We start from the raw sequence: 20812 nt of genomic DNA on the forward strand, positions 1-20812 counted from the left end.
CAGAACAGTTTTATTTTTTAAGGCTACTGTTATCTTCATGATAGCTGTATTTTTTTTTTTTTTAAACATTGATACATTCTTCAGTTTTGACTTTAAAGTTTTATTTTTAGAGTATCTTTGAAAAATGAATTAGTGGGGCCTGCTGTTTCAAGCAGATATACAGGACACACTGTGTCTGGAAAAATCCATTTAATGCACTTGATCAAGTACCTCTAAGCTTAAAAAAAAAAAAAATCTAAGCAACATTTAGTCTTTCTGGAAGAGGATCCATAAACCATCTTGTAGGCCATTACTGATAGCCACTGGGAGATAAAAATTGTATTTTTTGTTTCAATAGATGAAGTCTTACCATTTTAAATTGCAACCATTTTAATAAAAATTATGGTATAAAAATTAATCACTTGGTGTCCCAGTGTAGGAGGTGGTGTCAACTTGAATACTGTGTTCAGTTTTGGGCCCCTCACTACAAGAAAGATGTTGCATTGCTGGAACACGTCCAGAGGAGAGCAACCAAGCTGGTGAGGGGGCTGGAACACAAGTCATACGAGGAGCGGCTGAGGGAACTGGGGTTATTTAGTCTGGAGAAGAGGAGGCTGAGAAGAGACCTGATTGCCCTCTACAACTCCCTGAAAGGAGGCTGTAGGGAGCTGGGGGTCGGCCTCTTCTCCCCGGTAACAGATGATAGGACGAGGGGGAATGGTTTGAAGCTGCGCCAGGGCAGGTTTAGGCTAGACCTTAGGAAAAACTTCTTCACCGAAAGGGTTGTCAGGCTCTGGAATGGGCTGGCCAGGGGGGGGGTAGGGTCCTTCTCCCTGGAGGTATTTAAAAGAAGGATAGATAAGGTGCTTAGGGACATGGTTTAGTGGTGGGATGACAGGGTTAGGTTAAAGGTTGGACTTGATGATCTCAAAGGTCTTTTCCAACCAAAGTGATTCTATGATTCTATGATTCTAACTATGTGGATAATTTACCACCTGTGGGAGCAACCATAATGATGTTTGTGTGCTTATTCCTTTTTTTTTTTTATCTTTTGACAGTTGATCTCCCTGTGCCTGGTAAACCACAGGCTGGGTAAGACAGGCTCACCAAGCCAAGAGTTAATCTGTGTCATTTGGAGGGGTGTGGTAGTGTGTGGAAAAAGGTTGTCTTGAGTTAGACAAAGCTTGTTTCATGTCGGTGTGCAGTCTTATGAATCTCAATTTCTTGAGTGACTGCTGAACAATTATCTCTAGTCTGTACTATGGTTGATGACTGAAAAAGGACCATACTGAAATACTGAAAACCAAAGAGCTATAGTAAAAAAAATTGGTATCTAGCATTTAGGCATTGTGCCATTCCGCAGGTCTCTGGCTTGCCATGCAGGTGTTCTTAAATTTTGGAAATCTTATTGTACGTTTAATAGCTAGAGAAGTGCATAAATCAGGAACTGTGCATAAGGAGAAATGGCAGAAATACCATATATAGTCATGAAATAAATTGTAACTGCTGTGGATAAAGAGAATTATGAGAGAGAGAAGTTAGTAACTGAGAAAAAGACGAGTAAAAGCATCCTACATCATGAACAAAGACAGCAAATGAGCCAGCACAAGGAGCAGGTTGTGTTTCTAGGATGCATTAACCATGCTGGGGTTAAACAATTGCTTGCTATCAAAAGTTTTCCTTTAATTCTTTTGGCCTCACCTGTAGGAATTTTGTTGACAGACAATTGCCAGTTTTGCCATAACCGGTCTGTGGCGCAGATGACCTGTGCCGGGGCTGTGGGCTCAGGTCGAGTGCTGCACAGATGGGGCTGTGCGGTGTCCAGATGCAGCCCTGAATCTGCAGCAGCTGCTTCTGCACGGCGAGGAGCTGATAAGCCTGCAGGACCTGACTTGACGCCGTGAGCAGGCAGGCCAGTTGCAAGCAGGTTATTAACTTGGGCTCTGCTCTGCTAAACCCAGAAACTGAACCACTCAAATGTCAAATGCCCAAAATAAAAATTTCAGCAGTTGATATTATTCCAGATAAGGAATTCTGACAGTCCTGTTTGAAGATATCTGTGTCTGAAGACCTTGTTCAGATATAGTGACCTTTTCTGAGAGATAGTTCTGTAGCGGTAATTATATTCTTAACAGTATCATCCTTCCCTCTGATAATACATCTGTTTTATGCATTACAGTACTTATGTATCTGTCAAAAATATTTAACTCCATATAATCCTGAAACATGGAACTGAAATTATATTGTTTAAGTACATGAGAATGGAGTATTTTTTTTCCTTCCGTGGAATATATTGGATTTGTAATAGATAAATGCATTAAAGATCATGTGTGATCCATAGGATAGTTTTAGGTGATGATAAATATTCCTATTTCCTCTGGCATCCTCGCCCGCCGCAAACCGCTAGACCCAAGATGGTGGCGTTCGTTTTCAAAACCCACTGCCTAGTTCCTGTTGACAGCGTGTGTCCAGCAGCCGCTAGAGCAACACGTCTCTGCCTAGCAGACTGCCCGCAGTCAGCGTCGCCCTTTCTGCGCAGAACAGATGATAGTGGCATCCACCGATATCACTTGTTGCACAGGCAGATGGCACGTAAATACTTCTTTTGAGACTGGCCAAGCAAGTAAGCCGTTTCTAGATCTCTGCTGGAAAAGTGCGGTGTTTACACCCTCTTTGGATAAATTTTTAGGTTACGAGCTTTTGCTTCCCTGCAAAACCTTTGAAACTGACTCCAGAGAGGCACGCGAGCCCTGTACAATCTGTGTCCCTCATTCGGAGAGGAGTTTACTAACTGATGAATGTCAGTAAATTTTGTCTGGGCATATGTTCATGCTGTCCGATGTATCAGAAAATACGTATTTTGTATGTCCTTCTGCTCTGTCTTGAGTTAAGCAGTGTCCTTAGCAGTCATTACAACTGATTTGAACGTACCATGTGCATGAAAAATACCATATGCCCCTGACTCTTGATGAGATGATCTGAGAATCTGAGTTCTGGTTGGCAGAAGGACTGAATGAGTTATAGAGCACTTTGTCCCCGATGCTGGAAAATGTTCAACACTTCCATTCAATATCTAATAATAATTTTTTCTGAGGTCACCTTAAGGCAGCCCTCTGCTCAGAGATTTTGGGAAGTATAGCAGAGCAAGAATGTAGTGCCGACTGCACTTCCTTTTGTGTCCTTGCTTACTGAGATGGTCACAATTCTCCAGTCCCCTCACTGACATCTCTAATCAAATAAAATCGTGTAATATTTTGCAGTTCCTCCCTGATCTGTTCATGTAAACAACATTCTCATAAATATGAATATATTCTGACTACTTCCTAGCAGTAACATAGAAGAGGTGACTGTAGAGTTTTTCACAGCCTTAGCTCTTCCCTTTAATAAGTTCTTGGGTGAGACAGAAGCAAACCCAAAAGATAGGATGTGTTTCAGATTACACGATTATTTTTTTCTGAGGGCTCTGAATGTTTACCTGCTTGTTTACTTCTACAAATTATCATATAATCTGTCTGACTCGGAACTATAATGGTAATAAATAAAACCATGAACTTTAATGACATTTACAGCAAATGCCCCTCAGCTTTCATGCTGTCTTCAATACAGTTGTGTAGTGCTGGGTTTATGCAGTTACAGTATGCCAGCATTTTCTTGGAAGTTCAACTTAGTTCTATTTTAACATGGTATTTGTCAGTGATATATTAAGAAACCCCAAACAAACTTTGTTGGTGTGGCATTGATAATTTAATTACTAAAAGTGTTAAGTATTAAAAAGAACTGCATTAGTGAGTTCTTTATGACACATTAATGGCTTCTTTACGACAGCTGATGACAACTACATGCAGTCTTACTGAGAGAGACCGCTGACCAAACTTCTAGGGATAAACTTCTGGCAATGTATGTAATTCATGTTCTAAATTTTGACAGCACACACATGGGCACCCCCACCCCTCCCCAAAAATCCACATAGTGGAAAAACTTATTCAGGTAATCTAGTTTTTGTCATAGATGACATTCTTTTTTTTTCAGCTGGAAATAATTAGATTGCAGAATCTTCTGCCTACCTTCATTTAGCTATTAGTAGTAGTGTGTAGCACGTGAATAAAACTGAAGGTTGATTTCTTTACGTATAGAAAGTAGTATGAAAGTATATCCCTTTCATAAAGAGACTGACAGACTTAAAAAAATGGAAGCATTTTTATTGCAGCATTTGGTATACCTGCCAGTAAGCAGCCGTGTCAAGAGGTCCATAGCTAGGGTCTAAAACAGATTACTATAAACATAGACCTTATGTGGTAGATACTGAAGTTTGCAGGTAAAGATTCAAAGGCGTTCGCTAGCTTGTGAGATTTACAGGCACAATTACCTTCTGTTTCCTCTTGAATCATATATATGTATATTTAAGATTAACCTTCTGTCTTTTCTTTAATATTTTACTATATTTTTATCTCTCGTTCCATTTGTGGCTGGTTCTTTTATTTGGTAAAAAAAAGGTGCTTGTACTTCAGTAGCTGTCAATATTTCTTCCAAAACACAGGCAAGATCCAGCTGACATCCAAATAACATCAATATGGTTATATCAGAAATTGGATACATCCCAGAATGGTTTGATACCTCCTTCAGCAGAAGCAGAATTTTTTAATATGCACTTTCCTGTGTGTAAGAGCATATAGGCAGTGAAGGTTCTGACTTGGAGTATTTGCTTTCATGCTAATTTGATTTTATTAAAGGTTGTTTTGGTTTGAAACTGTGGCATATATGAAAAAGAACAGTACATTAAAACAATATTTAATATCACGCAAAATTGGCATACCCCATCAGCTAGTCTCCTCTAACAAAATAACCCTCTTCCCCCACTGGAAGCTTCCTATAAATATTTTTGACAGGCTCTGTTGATGCGAGATTTGCTTAAACTTGGGTGTAAGTTTAAACATGCCTAACGTAACAGAATTTGTCCTTTGAATCCTCTATGTACATCCTACACCTTTTTTGGCACACCCTTCCCTGAGAGCATGTAAATGAATATAGGACCTGAGCTTTTTTATCTCTTTTGTATTTATAATCTAACATACCTGCAGCATATCTGAAGAAGCGCATGATGTTCATATAATAAACCATGCTTTTAGCTGCTTATCAGTATTTAGGAAAAATAATACTATTGCAGTATTTTCCTGAGCCCCAAATAGTTTAATGATTATGTCAGTAGGGCGTGCGGCCTGTAATTTGGTTACAGGACGATATTTTCTAATATACTTGCTTTTATTATAGTTGGGTAGATGATGCTATTCTTCAGACTGAATTACTTCATGTAGAAGTTTGGGGTTTTTATATTTGTGGTGATTAACATTTCACTACATAACAGTATTAGAGAATGAACTGTGTTTTAACTGTGGCAATCAACCAGACCTGTTACGAAACTGAGGCTGAAGGCCAAGTGCTTCCAGTCTCTAGAGACGGTGCAATTTTAGATTAGCAGCGTACATCATGTTGCTCTTACTGCTCTTATGGAATGGTTCCACGTCTTTCGAGAGTGGTCAGACACCTTTTAAATCATTTTACTGCCTGAACACTGGCAGTTGGGTCTCTCATCCACACCTGCCCAATCGATGCCTGTAAACTGCAAAGCAGCGACTTACTATCTACATTCTCAACATCCTATTGCCATTTTGCAAAAAATCAGATAAATCAGGCTGTTCATCTTAAAAATCAAGGAGTGTCTCTTAGCTTTCTCTAACGCTTGTGGCTCTTTTCTTTTTTCTCTAAAGGCTCACCACTGTTACCACTGAGAAACAATAGATCAGTATCCTCGGAAGGGGTTACTAAATGTAGAAAAAAGAACAGTATTTAACAGTTAAAATTTGGCATTTGTTTTTAAACAAATCCATTTCGTATGATACTGCATCTGCGTATAAGAAAAACTGAACACGATTGTGAGGGGAATCAGAAAAGAATTAGACTACATTTAATTTTTTGTCAAAATTCTACACATTAGTATATATATATACATACATGTGTGCCTGTATTGAGTGGATGGCAGCAGAAAGAATGATGAAGGTCAAAAAAAAGGAAGTGGTTCTGCTTGTTTTTATTCCTATATTATTCAGTGATGATGATGATATGAATTTTTGAGACAGTCTGAAACACGAAACATCTTGCCCTTATAGGTTTTCTAACACTAATTTCTCACATTTTAGATTATAAGAGATAGCAATCTTTTCTGCCAATGTGATCCAGTGCTTTAAAGATGCATTTGTAGATCTCTACAGTGAAGCCTTGCTGATGGAAAAGTGCCGGTGTATATAGACCTGTGAGAGACATGGGTTCTCCTCACTGCTGTCATATGCAACATTGTTGTTCACAGGGTTTGGAAGAGGAGCAAGTCAGTGGATCGCTCTCAGTGAGGTGATGCTGTGAAAGAAGTTCCTCTTGCTGGGATTTATTTGCTTCCTTGGTAAAAAGATAAAACACTTCTAGAATGCTATGGGAAAACACAACTGTCCTGGTCAAGAATTTATCTGCTAAAGTAAACAATAGTGTTCATGATTGCGGCTGTTTGTGATGGCTTCTAGGTTTGCATATACGGTAAATATTTCTAATGCTGTCTCCTCATTTAGACTGCACACCTCTGAAGTTTAGTGTATGCATAGGTGTTGTTAAGGTAAATGGAACTACACAAGTGACGAGCTTGCTATATGACTGCAAGTTATCATCCCTATTGTAATCTGCATCTGTTCTAGCGTCTTCAATCCTGAAGAGAGAGAAGCGGAAGAGAACGAAAAATGTCCATTTTAACTGTGTTACTGTGTATTACTTCACGAGAAGGCAAGGCTTCACCAGTGTTCCCAGCCAAGGGGGAAGCACGCTGGGAATGTCTACTCGCCACAACAGCGTGCGCCAATACACACTCGGAGAGTTTGCCATGGAACAGGAGAGGCTTCACCGAGAGATGTTAAGAGAGCACCTAAGGGAGGAAAAACTCAATTCCCTAAAATTAAAGGTAAGAATTATTCAAGACTTTGATCCCTGCCTTATTTAAAGGAGCAGCATCAGAGCTATGTGGGCCCTATCTATCATTCCATTTTCAGTCGAAACAATGGCACTTGCCTGTTTTTTGTTTAATTTTACTGAAGACATATTTTTGTTCAATATTACCAAGTGCTGCTGTAGCTCGTATTGATGTGTACCTCAAAGTGCTTTACAGGGAGGTGGTTGTTTACTCTCTTTCCTGTTTTTTGTTTAATTTTACTGAAGACGTATTTTTGTTCAATATTACCTCAGAGTGCTTTACAGGGAGGTGGTTGTTTACTCTCTTGTCTACAGAGAGGAAAGCAAAGGCTGAGTGTGGTGGTAGTTGGCCTTGAACAGGGTGTCCAGCAGAAGTCTGGAAGTGCCAGGAGGAGAATGAGTCTTCTGAGTCCTTGCATAGTGCCCTGTTAGACCAGGGAATGGTAGCATCCGAAGTACAGAAAGTGAAACGGCTTATTTTCCTGGCCAACTTGAGTGAATTTGGCAAAAAGTAAGAAACAGTAATACAAAAATGTTTTCTTTTTTCAGTGTACCAATTTCTATGATTGTGTGTCTTTAACACTTCACCAAAGGATGCCTGTGTTAAAGAAGAAATGTGTCAGATAAACTAACGGGCAGTGTCACTGTAGCTAGTCAGAACAAATCTTGGCTATGGTTTTGAAGGTGTCTTTTTAAATATAGCGTAGGAGAGGAAAGAAACTGTACTTGAGTAGAGGAGAATAGAGAAGGGGATGGTGGTCTTGGAAGCGTCCCTTCTGCCTCTTCAAAACTGGTGGCAAAGCTTCTGGTTTTGTTGGTTTTGTAGTGGATGAAAAACTTCCTCTGTAATGGCTTGTGTTACAGGTATTGTGGGCTCTTTTTGAGACGAATCCTGTAACTAAAAGTGAACAATACGTAGAATTGTAACCAAACTACTGGGCTCCATAGCGCCTTCTTCCGTGATATATCTCTGTTTCAGATACTGCTACAGTTGTCCACAGCAAACTGGCACCCTTCAAGTTTAAGAAATGCCTTTCAGCATTTTTCCCATAGAATGAACTATGTTGATGAGTTCTATGTCTGAAGTCCTGAAGAAGTGTATATGGCCCTTAGTACTGTAAATACTTTTTTAAGCCTCCTAATTGTTTTTTAGTTGAATAGCTAAATAGATTATTAAATAGTTCATAAAATTTGGACTGTCATAATGAAAACAAACAAATATAAAACCACTTGGGACAAAGGCAAATGAAAGACGGATATTTGGACAGGTTTGAAACCAAAGGTAGAGTGTTCATGGATAAAGATTATACCTCTAAACATCTCGCATCACAGGATCTCCAGAGCATCAAGTGTGAATTGAGCCGTGTCAGTGTAACCGTTGGCTCTGTGTAGATCCCTTGGCTGACTTCCCGGAATCAGCTCAAAGAGAGGAATCCCCAGTGGAGTGAGTAAAGAATAGTAAGGCATGCAAATGCTTCACTTTCCCTTTTCTTTTTATAGGTAGAAAGTAAATCAAGAAAAATACAGATCCTGTTTATCTCTAAAAATTGGATGAGGCCTTTTAGCCTTCAGCTATATGGAGTAGAGCCTGGCTCTTTGCGCTTTCATAATTCTTCTCTTGGCTGGGATGGATCTTCTTTCTTCGTTAACTTACTTCACTCCAGCCCACTCTTTTTTTGGGATGTAGACTCTATTTTCTGCTCCTCTTCCAAGTACGACGTGTTCTTCCATCTCCCCAGTCACTTGTTTGAGTGGATGATAATCTTTACTGTGACTGTTAAGTTCCTGCAAAATCTCTTCATAAGTATTCAGTGAATAATGAAAGCCCAATTTGCATTCCTTCCTCTGTCCTGATTTTGTTTCCTTTTACCAAATAGAGAAGTCCTTTCCCCTGCACTTAATTCAGCGGTGGTGGGCTTCTTTCTTCATTGATCCTCAGCAGTTGCTGCGGGAATAGTTTACTAGCATGTTCTGAGACTGGTAAGCTGACCTCAGAGTTTCAATTCAAATATTAAGAAATTGTGGCTAAGTCTTCAGGATCCTGAGAGTGGCTTAAAAATGGTAACAACTTACTAGTGTTAAATCTTCTCCTAGAGTAAAATATTTCTCTTCACTCTAGACCGCATATAAAAACAGGGGACAGAAAACTTTTTGAACTAGTCCATTAAACTCAGCTTAGTTGCATCCCTGATTATACACTTGGAGTAAAAAAAAATTTACAAAACCCACTTTCCCTCCCAAAAGCAAATCCAGGACTCACCAAATTATAGTGAGGAGTCACTGTAAAGCACTGAGCAAGTTTTATTTGCTTAAGACAACTGGGCCTTGCTGATTTGCCATTACAGGGATGGAAGAGCTTCTTGGTCATTTGCATTGTTTCTCAATGAACTCAAAAGGAAACATGGTTTAGTGGTGCGATGGCAGGGTTAGGTTAAAGGTTGGACTCTATGATCTCCAACCAAAGTGATTCTATGATTCTATGATTCTATGAAACGCTGTAAAGCACTAAGGTGACAATGTCAGTGATTATGATCTTTAAAGAAAATGTACTAATCAATATTTTCATCTAAATTACTGTACATCTGCACAGGAAAATGAAGGAAATGAGAAAATGAAGTAGAGCAAAGTTTGCTCAAAAAGGTTTTTGTTTGAAAACTATTATGCAAACAGAAAGTAATGTTTTCTGTATGGTTTTTAATTTCAGTGTCCCTGGTTTTGTGATTTTTTGCATTGGGTTAAAATATGCAAGTCTGTAGGTAGAAAGCATTCTGTCTTGTAGAATTTGTTAAAAAGTTAGAAATACAGCAATATACTGGAATTGAGTCTCCATAATATTAGGTACTGGTTATTATTTTACTTGCTAAAAGTGAAGAGCCAAATAAGAAACGTCTCTTAATTAAAAGTATATGAAGACTTCAAAATCATCTTCAAGTCACTTTAGCCATTTAGCGCCAGCACTTTGGTGTAAACACTGCTGACAGTGGCATAAACACTTGTTAGCAGCAGAGTGTGAAAAGTCTAATGGCAATCTGGACATAAAAGCCATCTTGTCAAGATGAAAGGCCCAAGGTAGGCTTTAATACGTTGTCATCTGAGAAAACATTATGAGTAAGCACAATCAATTAGCTGGAAGAGTCCTTATTGCTTACTCATAATGTCTCCTCAATTAAGATCTATTAAAATGATGAGCGTGACCCCAGCGATGTTAAGGCTCCTGGGTCTATGGACACAGTTGGTTTCCGTTGTGGGACATTGTAAGGAATACTTTCCAGCTAGGGCAGGCAAAGGTGTCTAACCTAAATTTTTCACGTTTTACAGAGTTGAAGCGAATTTCACCCAAAGGCTTCAGATATTCATTGGCCCTTGCCTCGTTCTGTTGTTACGACATTAACCTTTAGCTTTATGAGAGAAATTTTACCCATCTATGTATCAAGTTTAATTCAGATGAGCAATATTATGACAATCAAGAGAACTTAATGTTCCCCTGAAGTTCTGTATTGGAAAATGTGTTTGATGGTTCTTGATAATCTTCCTCCCTCTGTAGTTACCCAATTATTGTTTGAGAAATGTTCGAATCTTTCATTTTAGTAATTCATTTGTTCTTTGTGCGACAAAATTGAGAAAAAAGAATTCAGAGGGGCAAAAAGGAAGTCATCCGGCAGAGGAGTCGGGAGCTAGGGTGCTTTGAAATCACAAACTGCTGTCTAGTCCCACTTGGTGCCCAGGCGTTTGAATTGACAGCCGGCCCGATGCATCCAGCATTCGGTGCGTGACTGGAGTCCATTCCTTAATGCTCCACCGCCGCGTAGCAAAGCAGTTAAGATTTACAGGAGGAGAAGCACACGACGGGTTTGGTATGGTTCTATAGGTGCCTGTGTAAGCTGAGCAGTTACAGCATTCACCTCATGGGTAAGAGCCCTGCAACTTAATTTTTATTAAATAGTAATTGCATAAATTACTAAAATGATTACAGAAGCAAGAATTGCAATTCTTCCCCTTCCCCAGTTTCAAACTTACATTCTGGTAGGCAATTAAATAACAGCAATCTGCTTGAGGTTTGAGCACTGTGTATTTAGAACTCGAGAAATCAGAATTGTTAGGTAGGTCATTCTCCTATTATGTATATTAAAAAAAAAAAGCAAAGAAACATAAATACACTGTACTTAGTTGTACCTAGTTAACAAAAAAAGAAAAATAGAAAAAAAAAATCAAGGATGCCATTCTGGATTTGAACATTCAGGCCGAGTTGCATGTACAGTGGAGTGTTCCCTCCCGCTGCCTTCAGACAGCTAATTCGAGATGCATTTAATGACTCTGTGGATTTACCTGTCTCTCACTGTAGATGATACAGAAAAAGGATGGCTTCTAATGTTGTCTTTCCTACCTTACTGAACTAATACATTGAAATACCTGGTGTAAATAATCTCTCCGTTGCCCCAGGGCCAGGCAGAACTGATTAAGGAGCTATTACCCCCTTTTCCTAGCCACTGTAAAGTGAATGAATCATAGAAAATAGAGTAAGAAAACAATCTGAAGGAAGCTTGAGAGGACATTTTGAAAATGCCTGCATTTAAGATGAAGAGAGAGCTGGAAGCATATGCACGTAAAGGGATTTGAATGTTGTAGGGGTAGCAGACGTGGTAAATAAACTGAAACGTAAAATAAAATGAAGGTATTAAACTCCAAAGGCTGCAGTTACAGAGGAAGATTGAGAACACATTGAAAAGAGAAGGAAACAATAATGCCTCTAAAGTGGCGTCGGGGAAGTGGCAGAACTCCTCTGCATGAACTAAATACGGTGCTGAATTGCTAGGAAGGGATGATAACTGATCTCAGGAGAATTTTTCTTTGTGCAGTGTAATGCATACACGCACCCTGTATGTAAGGAGTACCAGTCACAGCACCGAGGCTCTTCTCCTTCAAAGGGAAGAGTTTTGCTTTTAACGTGATTTTACAAGTCAGGAATAATTAGGGTTTTTTTCTGTGATTGTCTTACACAGTTGTTACAAACACAAAACTGCAATTACAGCAGCGAGTAAGCTGTCAGTAGGAGTTCACCGTTGAGTAATTCAGTGATGCCATAAATGACAGTTACAATCCAGAAGATTGTGGAAAGGACAAACTGTTAATATAAATGGGAAAATGAAACAGTTGGGAATATAATTAAAGCAGAAATAGGTGAATGGGTAAGATTCAGGACTGCTTCCTTACACATAAGAAGCGTAACTAGGTGGAGATGACAGGATTTAGTAGCAGAAAAAAGGGGAGTTACCTTCACAGTGATAATTGTGAAATGTCTAAACATTGAAATGCACAAGAAACAGGCAGCGGCAGTTATGACGTCGGTAATTTTATCTGTATGCAAAACCGGTGCCTAAAAATTTATTTGGGATAACAGGCCAAGCTGAACTTCTCTGCAAGTAAATAAGGCAAAACAGAGAAAGAAGTTGAATGGCTATTTTTCTATAGGTAAGAAAGATTCAAATTACATTCACTGGGGGGGCCCTTTTTCTGAGGTCATGGTGGTGACCATGATGAAACTGTTAATGCAAATGAGACTTGCGACTTCACCGGTACATAATTATCCCATAGTTGCACCATGTTTTATTCATGAAAGGATGAGATCAGGTGCTCAGCTAGTGTAAGTCAGCAGCCTCACCAGCTGAGAATATTACATAGAGCAGGGTGAACACTGGGAATATTTTTTTTTGTTGTTTGTCTGTTTTTCCATTTTAAGGAAAATTATTTCCTAGAAGAATAATACAAGAAAAAGGATTTATTATTTGATGAAATTTGATGAAGCACTTGCTTCACACTTGCGATGTGGTACGATGCTCAATCTAAGTAACTTGAGACTGAGAAAATACATTTTGTAGTGAGTGTCATCATCTCTCTGAACTTTTTTTTTACATTTGATACTCTTCTGATTCACAAGCAATTTTCTCTGTAGAACTTTTATAAACCCTGGCAGATACAACCAGTGAGCTCTGCCATGGATGGGGAAGCTAACCTTTCTTCAGTGCAATTGTTTTTTTTCTTTTCTCCTTGAATATACACCCCCCTTTCTACATGAGACGAGTTACAGGAGCGTGGTACAGCAGTGTACTAACTTATGAAAGTGGCACTGGATGTTCGTGCTCAATGCTCATGGCCATTTAATTTTGAAACAATTTTTGAAAAGTTTGAGAGCTAGCCTACACATAGGAAATAATAATACAGTGCCAGGACACTTGTATCTATAGAGGTTCAGAAATTCATATCCCTGGGAAAGGAGCATGAGTCCTCTAACAATGTTTCTCAAGATCTTCCACAAGAGGTTAACAACTTACTGCCTTTTTGTCTAAATTTATTCATTTATTAACTACCTAAGAATAATCTGGACTGGTTAGTGAAGTTCTAAAACGTATGGCAACACAAAGCTAGATGGGTTATTTTCAGGGCCAAAGAGGACTAGAAGGGACTTCAGCAGAGTCTATATGCAATACGCTGCAAAACCCCATTACATAATGTAGGTAGAAAGGGGCAAAACTTAAGTGACTTCCAGGCTTAAAATTGTCAACTCAAGAAGCAAATCTAGGCAGCTGCCCAAACAATGAAGTGGAAATACTGCTTTGTGACCTCAGCTGTACGAACATCAGACAACTTGTCAGGCTACAGAGGAACAGGGTAGCAAATAGTACATAAAAGACACCATTTTACAAATATGTGATGCATTGTAACCTGAAATGGGGTTGGTGGTATAATTACTGTCTCAAAAGGGATAGTGAAAAATTTCAAAGAACCCAGAGACAGGAACTAGAATCAATTAAGGGCTCACAAATTATTGTATGCAACAATATAGAAACCAATAGAATTTTAGAAAGGCATGAGATCTGGCAAACAATGACAAAGGACATAAAGAACAGATAAGAAATTAGAGATTTAGAAAAAAAATTAGTGTCACGACAAACATGAAACTAAAAATGTGTATTTAATTCACATGTTAAATGTGAAAGAACTGCCTTTTCACCCCATCCGTAATCATATTCTGGAACTTACTGCCAGTCATGCAGCATTTTTACGTACAGCTTTCCAGATACATGATGCGTTACACATCTTCACATCTATGACACGCATATACCCGTGCAAGTAGAGTTTAAGGACTTTGTTAATTGTTCTATGCAACAGATGACAAAGAATGGCACAGTGGAATCTGAAGAAGCTAATACGCTGACACTGGATGACATTTCTGATGATGATATTGATCTAGACAACACTGAAGTAGATGAGTACTTCTTCCTGCAACCCCTGCCAACAAAAAAGCGAAGGGCATTGCTGCGAGCTTCTGGAGTGAAGAAGATTGATGTAGAAGAAAAACACGAGCTGCGGGCCATCCGCCTGTCCAGAGAGGATTGTGGCTGCGACTGCCGTGTGTTCTGTGATCCAGAAACTTGCACTTGCAGTCTTGCAGGCATAAAATGTCAGGTAAATGTCTTTATTTTTGTCGTTATTTAACAATCAAGAGGAGGGGGAGGCGGGGTGTGCGTGCATAGACATGTACACTTTGTTGTTGAAGTTATAACTACTGGAAATTAATTAAGTTAGTTATTAAATGGTAACACTTGTGGATCTCAAAACAGCTTTTCAAGGCCCAGACTTAAGAGCATGTAGTGTGCAGTACAAACAATCTCCTTAAACATTTTTTTTTTTATTTTATGATTGGTTTAGGCACATACATTGCTTAGGGTTTTTTCTGTTGTTGTTCTTACACAAATACTGTGCTCCTCATACTCCTTTTTGGCCTTTAGCTAAATACACAGATGCAGACAAGAGAAGAATCCATAGCCTGCAGATTTCAGAAGGGATTTACCTTTTATTTTATTTGTTCACATTATTCACATATGATTATTCACATACTATTCAAATGCGAATTACAGTCCAAACTCAGTGAGAAACAATACATGAAACTCTGTGGCACCATCCTTTATTTAATATGCATGATACTTACACTGCATGTATGATGAATTTGCATGTAGGCAATAAAACCCACATCTGCAAATATAGCTGGTAGTTTTCCCTCTGGAGACTGAAAAGGTGTTTTGTATTGTACATTTACATCGTGTCCCAGGTACAGCTGTACGTGTCCCAGAATGTTCCCTGGAAGATGTTTCCACTAATTCTCCTGAGTGGCTGTTTTGCACCTGAGTTTATTTCTTCATTTTTCATCATTTCTTAAAGCCAAGCTAAACTTTCTCTGCTATTCTAAATAATACATTCCCTTTGCTGTTCCTGTTTTCATCCTGACGTGTGGGGAAGGTGCGCTAGGCTGTGTTACGTGGTTCTCCTCCGCATCGTACCTGATATTCAGGCATTGCAGTGTAGCTGAAAATCACAGACCTTAAGCCACCTAACTGAACTCTCTGACTTGCGAACTCAGTCATGGTTTTAGAAATTTAAGATGCTGTTATTAGATATGTAAGTTCTGCCCACCGTCTGTTGAGCTTACAATATTGCGTCTCCAGTTGACTGGAACATCTTTTAAAATGTACTTGAGTGAGTTTTTATTCCTCCTTGCTGTGGCCAGGTGTTCCCATTGGCAACTTTATAAAGGTTTTTATACGTAATTCATTTTGTTTAAATAGCTTTCTAGTTTTCATGATTTTTGTCAAATACTACAACTTCCTGGTAATGCTTTTGCCTGGATTTGAGCACAACATGACATAAAGCTGTAGCAGATCCATAAGCACAAAAACTACCTATTTTGTGTTCCACTGTGTAAAGCTTTCACCTGTGGAACAGAAACTTCTTTTTCCTGCTTTGCAACAGCGTTGCATGCATGGGTCCCTTACTGTTCCTACCAGTAGTGCTAAATTCCGAGGCCGGCCCTCTGACGTACTGTTAACTTCGACTGTTCTTACAAGTACTGATCAAGGTGAATCCCCCTTCACGGCTGTGTTTCTCTAGGCTGTCTAGGTTCTGTCCTATCACCAGGCTTACGCTACGTACTGTTAATCTGTATTCTTTTTTTTTTAAAAGGTGGATCGTATGTCTTTTCCATGCGGTTGCACTAAAGAAGGGTGTAGCAATACAGCAGGTAGAATTGAATTTAATCCTATCCGTGTACGGACTCACTTTTTGCACACAATAATGAAACTTGAATTGGAGAAAAATAGAGAGCAGCAAGTTCCGGCGCTAAATGGCTGCCACGGTGAGATAAGTGCACACACTAGTTCCATGAGTCCAGGACCCCATCCCGTTGAATATTCAATTGCAGAAAATTTTGAAATCGAAACCGAACCTCCGGCTGCGGTTATGCATTCTCAGTCAGCCGAGGACTTGGACTGCCCAGGGGAAGAGGAGGAAGAGGAAGATGGGAGTAGCTTTTGTAGTGGAGTTACAGATTCTAGCACGCAGAGTTTAGCGCCTAGCGAATCAGATGACGATGAAGAGGAAGAGGAAGATGAGGAGGAAGATGATGAGGAAGAAAAAGCAGATGATTTTGTAGAAAGCATGGGCTCCCATGCTGATATGGTGCCTCTTCCTTCTGTCCTTTGCTACTCTGATGGAACTGCTGTGCATGAAAACCACTCTAAAAATGCCTCATACTATACTAACTCTTCAAATCTGTATTACCAAATAGAGAACCATGTTGCTGGCACTGCTAACCAGATCGGTGAGACTTACTCAGAAAGGGATGCTGTCAAGAACGGTAGTCTTTCTCTGGTGCCTTACAACATGACTTCAGAACAGTTTGTTGACTACACACGGCAATCAGAGGAAACTTTCAGCAGCTCTCATTACCCTTCTGCAAACCCCTCAGTGATTGTTTGCTGCTCATCTTCTGAAGGTGATGGCAGTGCTCCGTGTAACAGTTTATACACTGAGCATAGGCCCAGTCACCCTCAAGTGGAATTTCACTCATACTTGAAAGGTCCTTCTCAAGATGGCTTTGTTTCAGCTTTGAATGGCGACAGTCGTGTACAAGAGCACCCTGCTGAGAATTCACTAAACCTCCCAGAAAAGAGCAGACTGCACGAAGAGTGCATCAAATCACCAGTGGTAGAAACGGTACCTGTTTAATATTAAAATTATTCTAGGACTGACTTCCTGTATTAAAATGCACTCACACTGGATTTCCTAGAATCTTACTTTTTTAAGAGGTAGCCAACACTTGGACTATAGTCAATGTTCCAGACACATTTTGTTTTCTCAAGCTACACTGGCAGTGGTATTGCACAAAAACAGTTCGTGTAAAGATTTAAATAAAAATAATCAGACTGTCTTTTGATAAAAATAAAACACGTAAGTAAAATACACACCCAACATCTTTCAAAGTAGCCTACCTATCGAAGTATGTGAAACCTGCCAAGCTATCTGAATCAAAGCTTCGTGTTTTTGATTGTCGGGCCTGTGCAAGATTGTTAAAAATGATACTTTGAAATAATCATGTTTAGAGTCCTAATTTTCAACATATCTGAAAAGATGGTAAGTTTAATGTAAAAGTAACTACTGTACAAAAAAGTTTTAATTGTTCTGTACTGTATGTATTTTATTTATGGTAGTTTAGTACTCATGTTTTGATAAACATGACCAGCATGTTCATTTGCGCAGAAGATCCATAGCTAGTTACAAAGAGCATGTCCACTTTTCATCTGGTGTACCATGTATTCGTCCTTTTTTGTTGTTGGCTTGGTTGGTTTTTTTTTTAAATACCATTTCTGGTAAATTATCTTGAAACGCATTTTTAGAGTGTACTGTTTTCTCTTGTACTGTTTCTTGACAAACAGAAGAGTCAGAAAGGGGGCATTTACATCTTTTAGAAAGGTGAAAGGTAGACAATCCTCCATTAAAATTAAAACCAGTGGCATTCCAGAACTACTACCCCCCTCCCCAAAGAAAAATGATCTTGTATATAATGGCAAAGCAGTAGCTTAAGCTTGCACAGCACCTTTTAGCCCAACAAACATTCAGATACTTATGCACTTTAGTGCCATTTGCAGTACTGTATTAACTGCGGGAACTGTGAACTATTTTGGAGAAATGCCATAGCTCCAGACTCTGAGGTGTATGTAAGATCTTAAAATTCATTGTAACAAAACCTGTGCATTTTTTCCCAAGCCAGTTTATTAATGTGTCAGTAGGTAATTTATAAAAGCAGAGCCTTGCTGATCAAAGTTTAAATGGAGCATGGGAAAAAATGTGGAAGTGTCTAGATTTCCAAAATATTTAGCAGTTTTTATAAAATACGAGACTGGATTTTGTGGACTTCTGATCGTATCTCAAATTTACAGAGTCATTTGGTCTAATAAGAAACCAGTAGATTCAGTGAGGAAACATAGCTTCAGAAATTTTATATCTGCTAAAGTTTGCAAGCAAAATAGCACATGCATCATATGGATATCCGTTACCTTGTACTCCATTTGTGTTTAAATGAAATTGGAACTAACATACCTGCTGTATTTCAACCTTTATTAACCACCCATGCTTTCCTCTAGAAAAGGAGGTATAGGAACCTGCTTTTTTCTACACTGATAGTTCTGTACTTCCTTATTTTCATTTCACAATGTATTTTAGCCTTTTTGTTCTTCTAATACTGCAATTTTAGTTATTACACATCAAGTGGGTTGACGTGTAGACCTGTCTTGTTTGTCAAAATATGGATCAGCATCTTAGTTCTTTTATCTGTGTCAAATCTAGATGATGGTTAACAGTATGCATGTAAACACAGTGTAAATTTTAGCTCTGTAACAGTGACTCTTCCGGTTAGAAGCTCTTTAAAACATCATGTACAGTACTCCAGTAGAAAATCTGGCAGATTTAAAATACGCTTTTTAAAAAAAACAAGCTGACTTAATTGTTTTTATATGAAATCTGGGCAAAGTGATTTCTCATTTTTATGCTAAATTAGCAAAATATTTTTACTCCATGTAGTAGCTGGAAAGGTTTTTTATTTACTTTTTTCCACAAGAAGTCCTATGTGTTTTATACAAACTGCATTGAAAAGTTCTAGTTCTCTAGGGACTGGATTCCACACTTGCAGCATATTCCATCTCCTGGGAAAGTGCAGTCATGGTGGTTATCTGGCTCAGCAGCTCCTCAGCCTCTGTTCCTCTTAGGCACAGAAGACTCTAGTCTCTGTCTCTAAAGGCTGGGTAGCCAGGTAAGCGCATGTATTCTTCAATTCCATATAGCAAATAAATACCCATCTTTATTTGTAAAAAGAGAAGCACGTGAGTTCATTAAAAAGTTCTGCATCTAAGAATAATAATACTATTCTGTTCAAGACAATATTCTATGGGCAAATGTGACAAGTCTCAGTGTACGTAGGCATCTTGCATTAACAGCAGGCTTAAATCTGGCACTCTCACTCAGCACCAGCACCAAAAGCACAAATCCCTTCTACTTCAGCTGTGAATCGGTAGCAGCTTTTTAACCTCAGAGTGTGTTGGCTACTGGAGGATCATGCACACTTTACCAGGGTATTTCTCTCAGGGGAAAGTTAAATGAAATACTTCGTTTCATTAGTCACCCCCTTACTGAGCAATAAGAAACTATTTTCTTGGTCCTTGTGCTTTCACATGAAAAATATATTTAATAATATTAGCAAGCACAGTAAATGATTATAAAATACATCTCAGCTAGCTTTAAAATACTGAGATAATGGTTATTTAAAATATTTCCATTGGCACAGGCATCCTTAATGTTGGCATCTGTATAAACTTCTGAGTACTTAGATGTATATGTTCCGTGCCATTGGGGCATCAGGGGTGAATGCAGCTAATTTCTCTACAGCTTGCAGCATAGGGTAACAAGCAGTAGCTTGCAATAGCTAGGCAGTGACTATATGAAGAACTTGGCCCTATGCTATTTTCCCTTGCTTAAAGTAGCTAATTCCTGGGAGTCACAAAGTAAAATGTGCAAAATAAAGATTTACATTGAAAAAAAATATTCTTAACTACCTGGTGTTAATGCAGATAGTAATACCTTTCTTTTGAGCCCATCTGATATTTTGTGATTAAGATTGGATCTCGGGATAAAAAGTAAACAAATCTGGTTTAGTTCTTGCAACAAATTACAAAGTCAAGTCTGTTTGTTTATAATTGATGGAGATTTCCTGGTAGCTATACTAAAAATAACAACAGGCCTTCTAACAGAGACAAACTCATACTGAGGGGAAAAAAAAAACACCTGAAACCTCTTTTTTTCAGTATAGACTAAACCTGTTGCCCAAACAATTCCACACCAGCAAATAACAAAGCTAAGGCCTTTTCGAGCATAAGTAAGTCAGTTGACTAGAGTGAAAAAAAAATAGTCACAGCCCTGACCAAAACAGGTGGGCTGATTTAACTGTGAAATCTAGAGTGGGCTGTAGAAATCAGGTGAGAGTTAAGATTCCCACCCCTTGATTAGACTTTCGTGTTTTGTTTAGAAGAAAAAAGTACTCCTCATATAAGGACAAATAAATAACTTAAATAATGGGATGGAAAATGGTTTAATGTTATTTTCTGGGCTAATATATAATAGTATATGATGTGTCCCATTTCCCGGTTGGTTAATATTCATGTTGATAACCAGGCCTTTCATTCTGGGTAAGCTTATTTCTGTGTGATAGAAGTATTATGTTACTAAATGATAAAGAGCAGTATTTGCTTCTGTATCAACACAGTATATTACTTGTGGAAATGTTTACTTTACTGATAGTTGTATCAGCTTTATTTCCCAAGATATCTGGCTACTGATAATCACTCCTAAGAAGCCAGGTAAGAAATTGGTAGATAGTTTACAATTACACTATGTAGTTCAGAAAAATGACTCATAAAAAAACCCCCAACATTTCTCTCTCTTAAAA

The 20812-nt window shown here is 38.7% G+C and overlaps 1 protein-coding gene across 1 annotated transcript in view; it reads left to right on the plus strand.

The window, feature by feature from the left end:
• The window catches only part of CSRNP3 (cysteine and serine rich nuclear protein 3), a 26405-nt gene extending 9362 nt beyond the window's left edge, over positions 1–17043 (plus strand). Inside the window, exons 2-4 of the mRNA XM_009640746.2 lie at positions 6717–6976; positions 14152–14448; positions 16000–17043. Coding sequence (XP_009639041.1) covers positions 6717–6976; positions 14152–14448; positions 16000–17043 — 1601 coding nt within the window. The remainder of the gene's footprint in view (positions 1–6716; positions 6977–14151; positions 14449–15999) is intronic.
• The last annotated feature ends 3769 nt before the right edge of the window (positions 17044–20812 follow it).

Source organism: Egretta garzetta, unplaced genomic scaffold (assembly GCF_000687185.1).
Source record: "Egretta garzetta isolate BGI_Z169 unplaced genomic scaffold, ASM68718v1 scaffold16, whole genome shotgun sequence".
In the NCBI taxonomy this organism is placed as follows: Eukaryota; Metazoa; Chordata; class Aves; order Pelecaniformes; family Ardeidae; genus Egretta; species Egretta garzetta.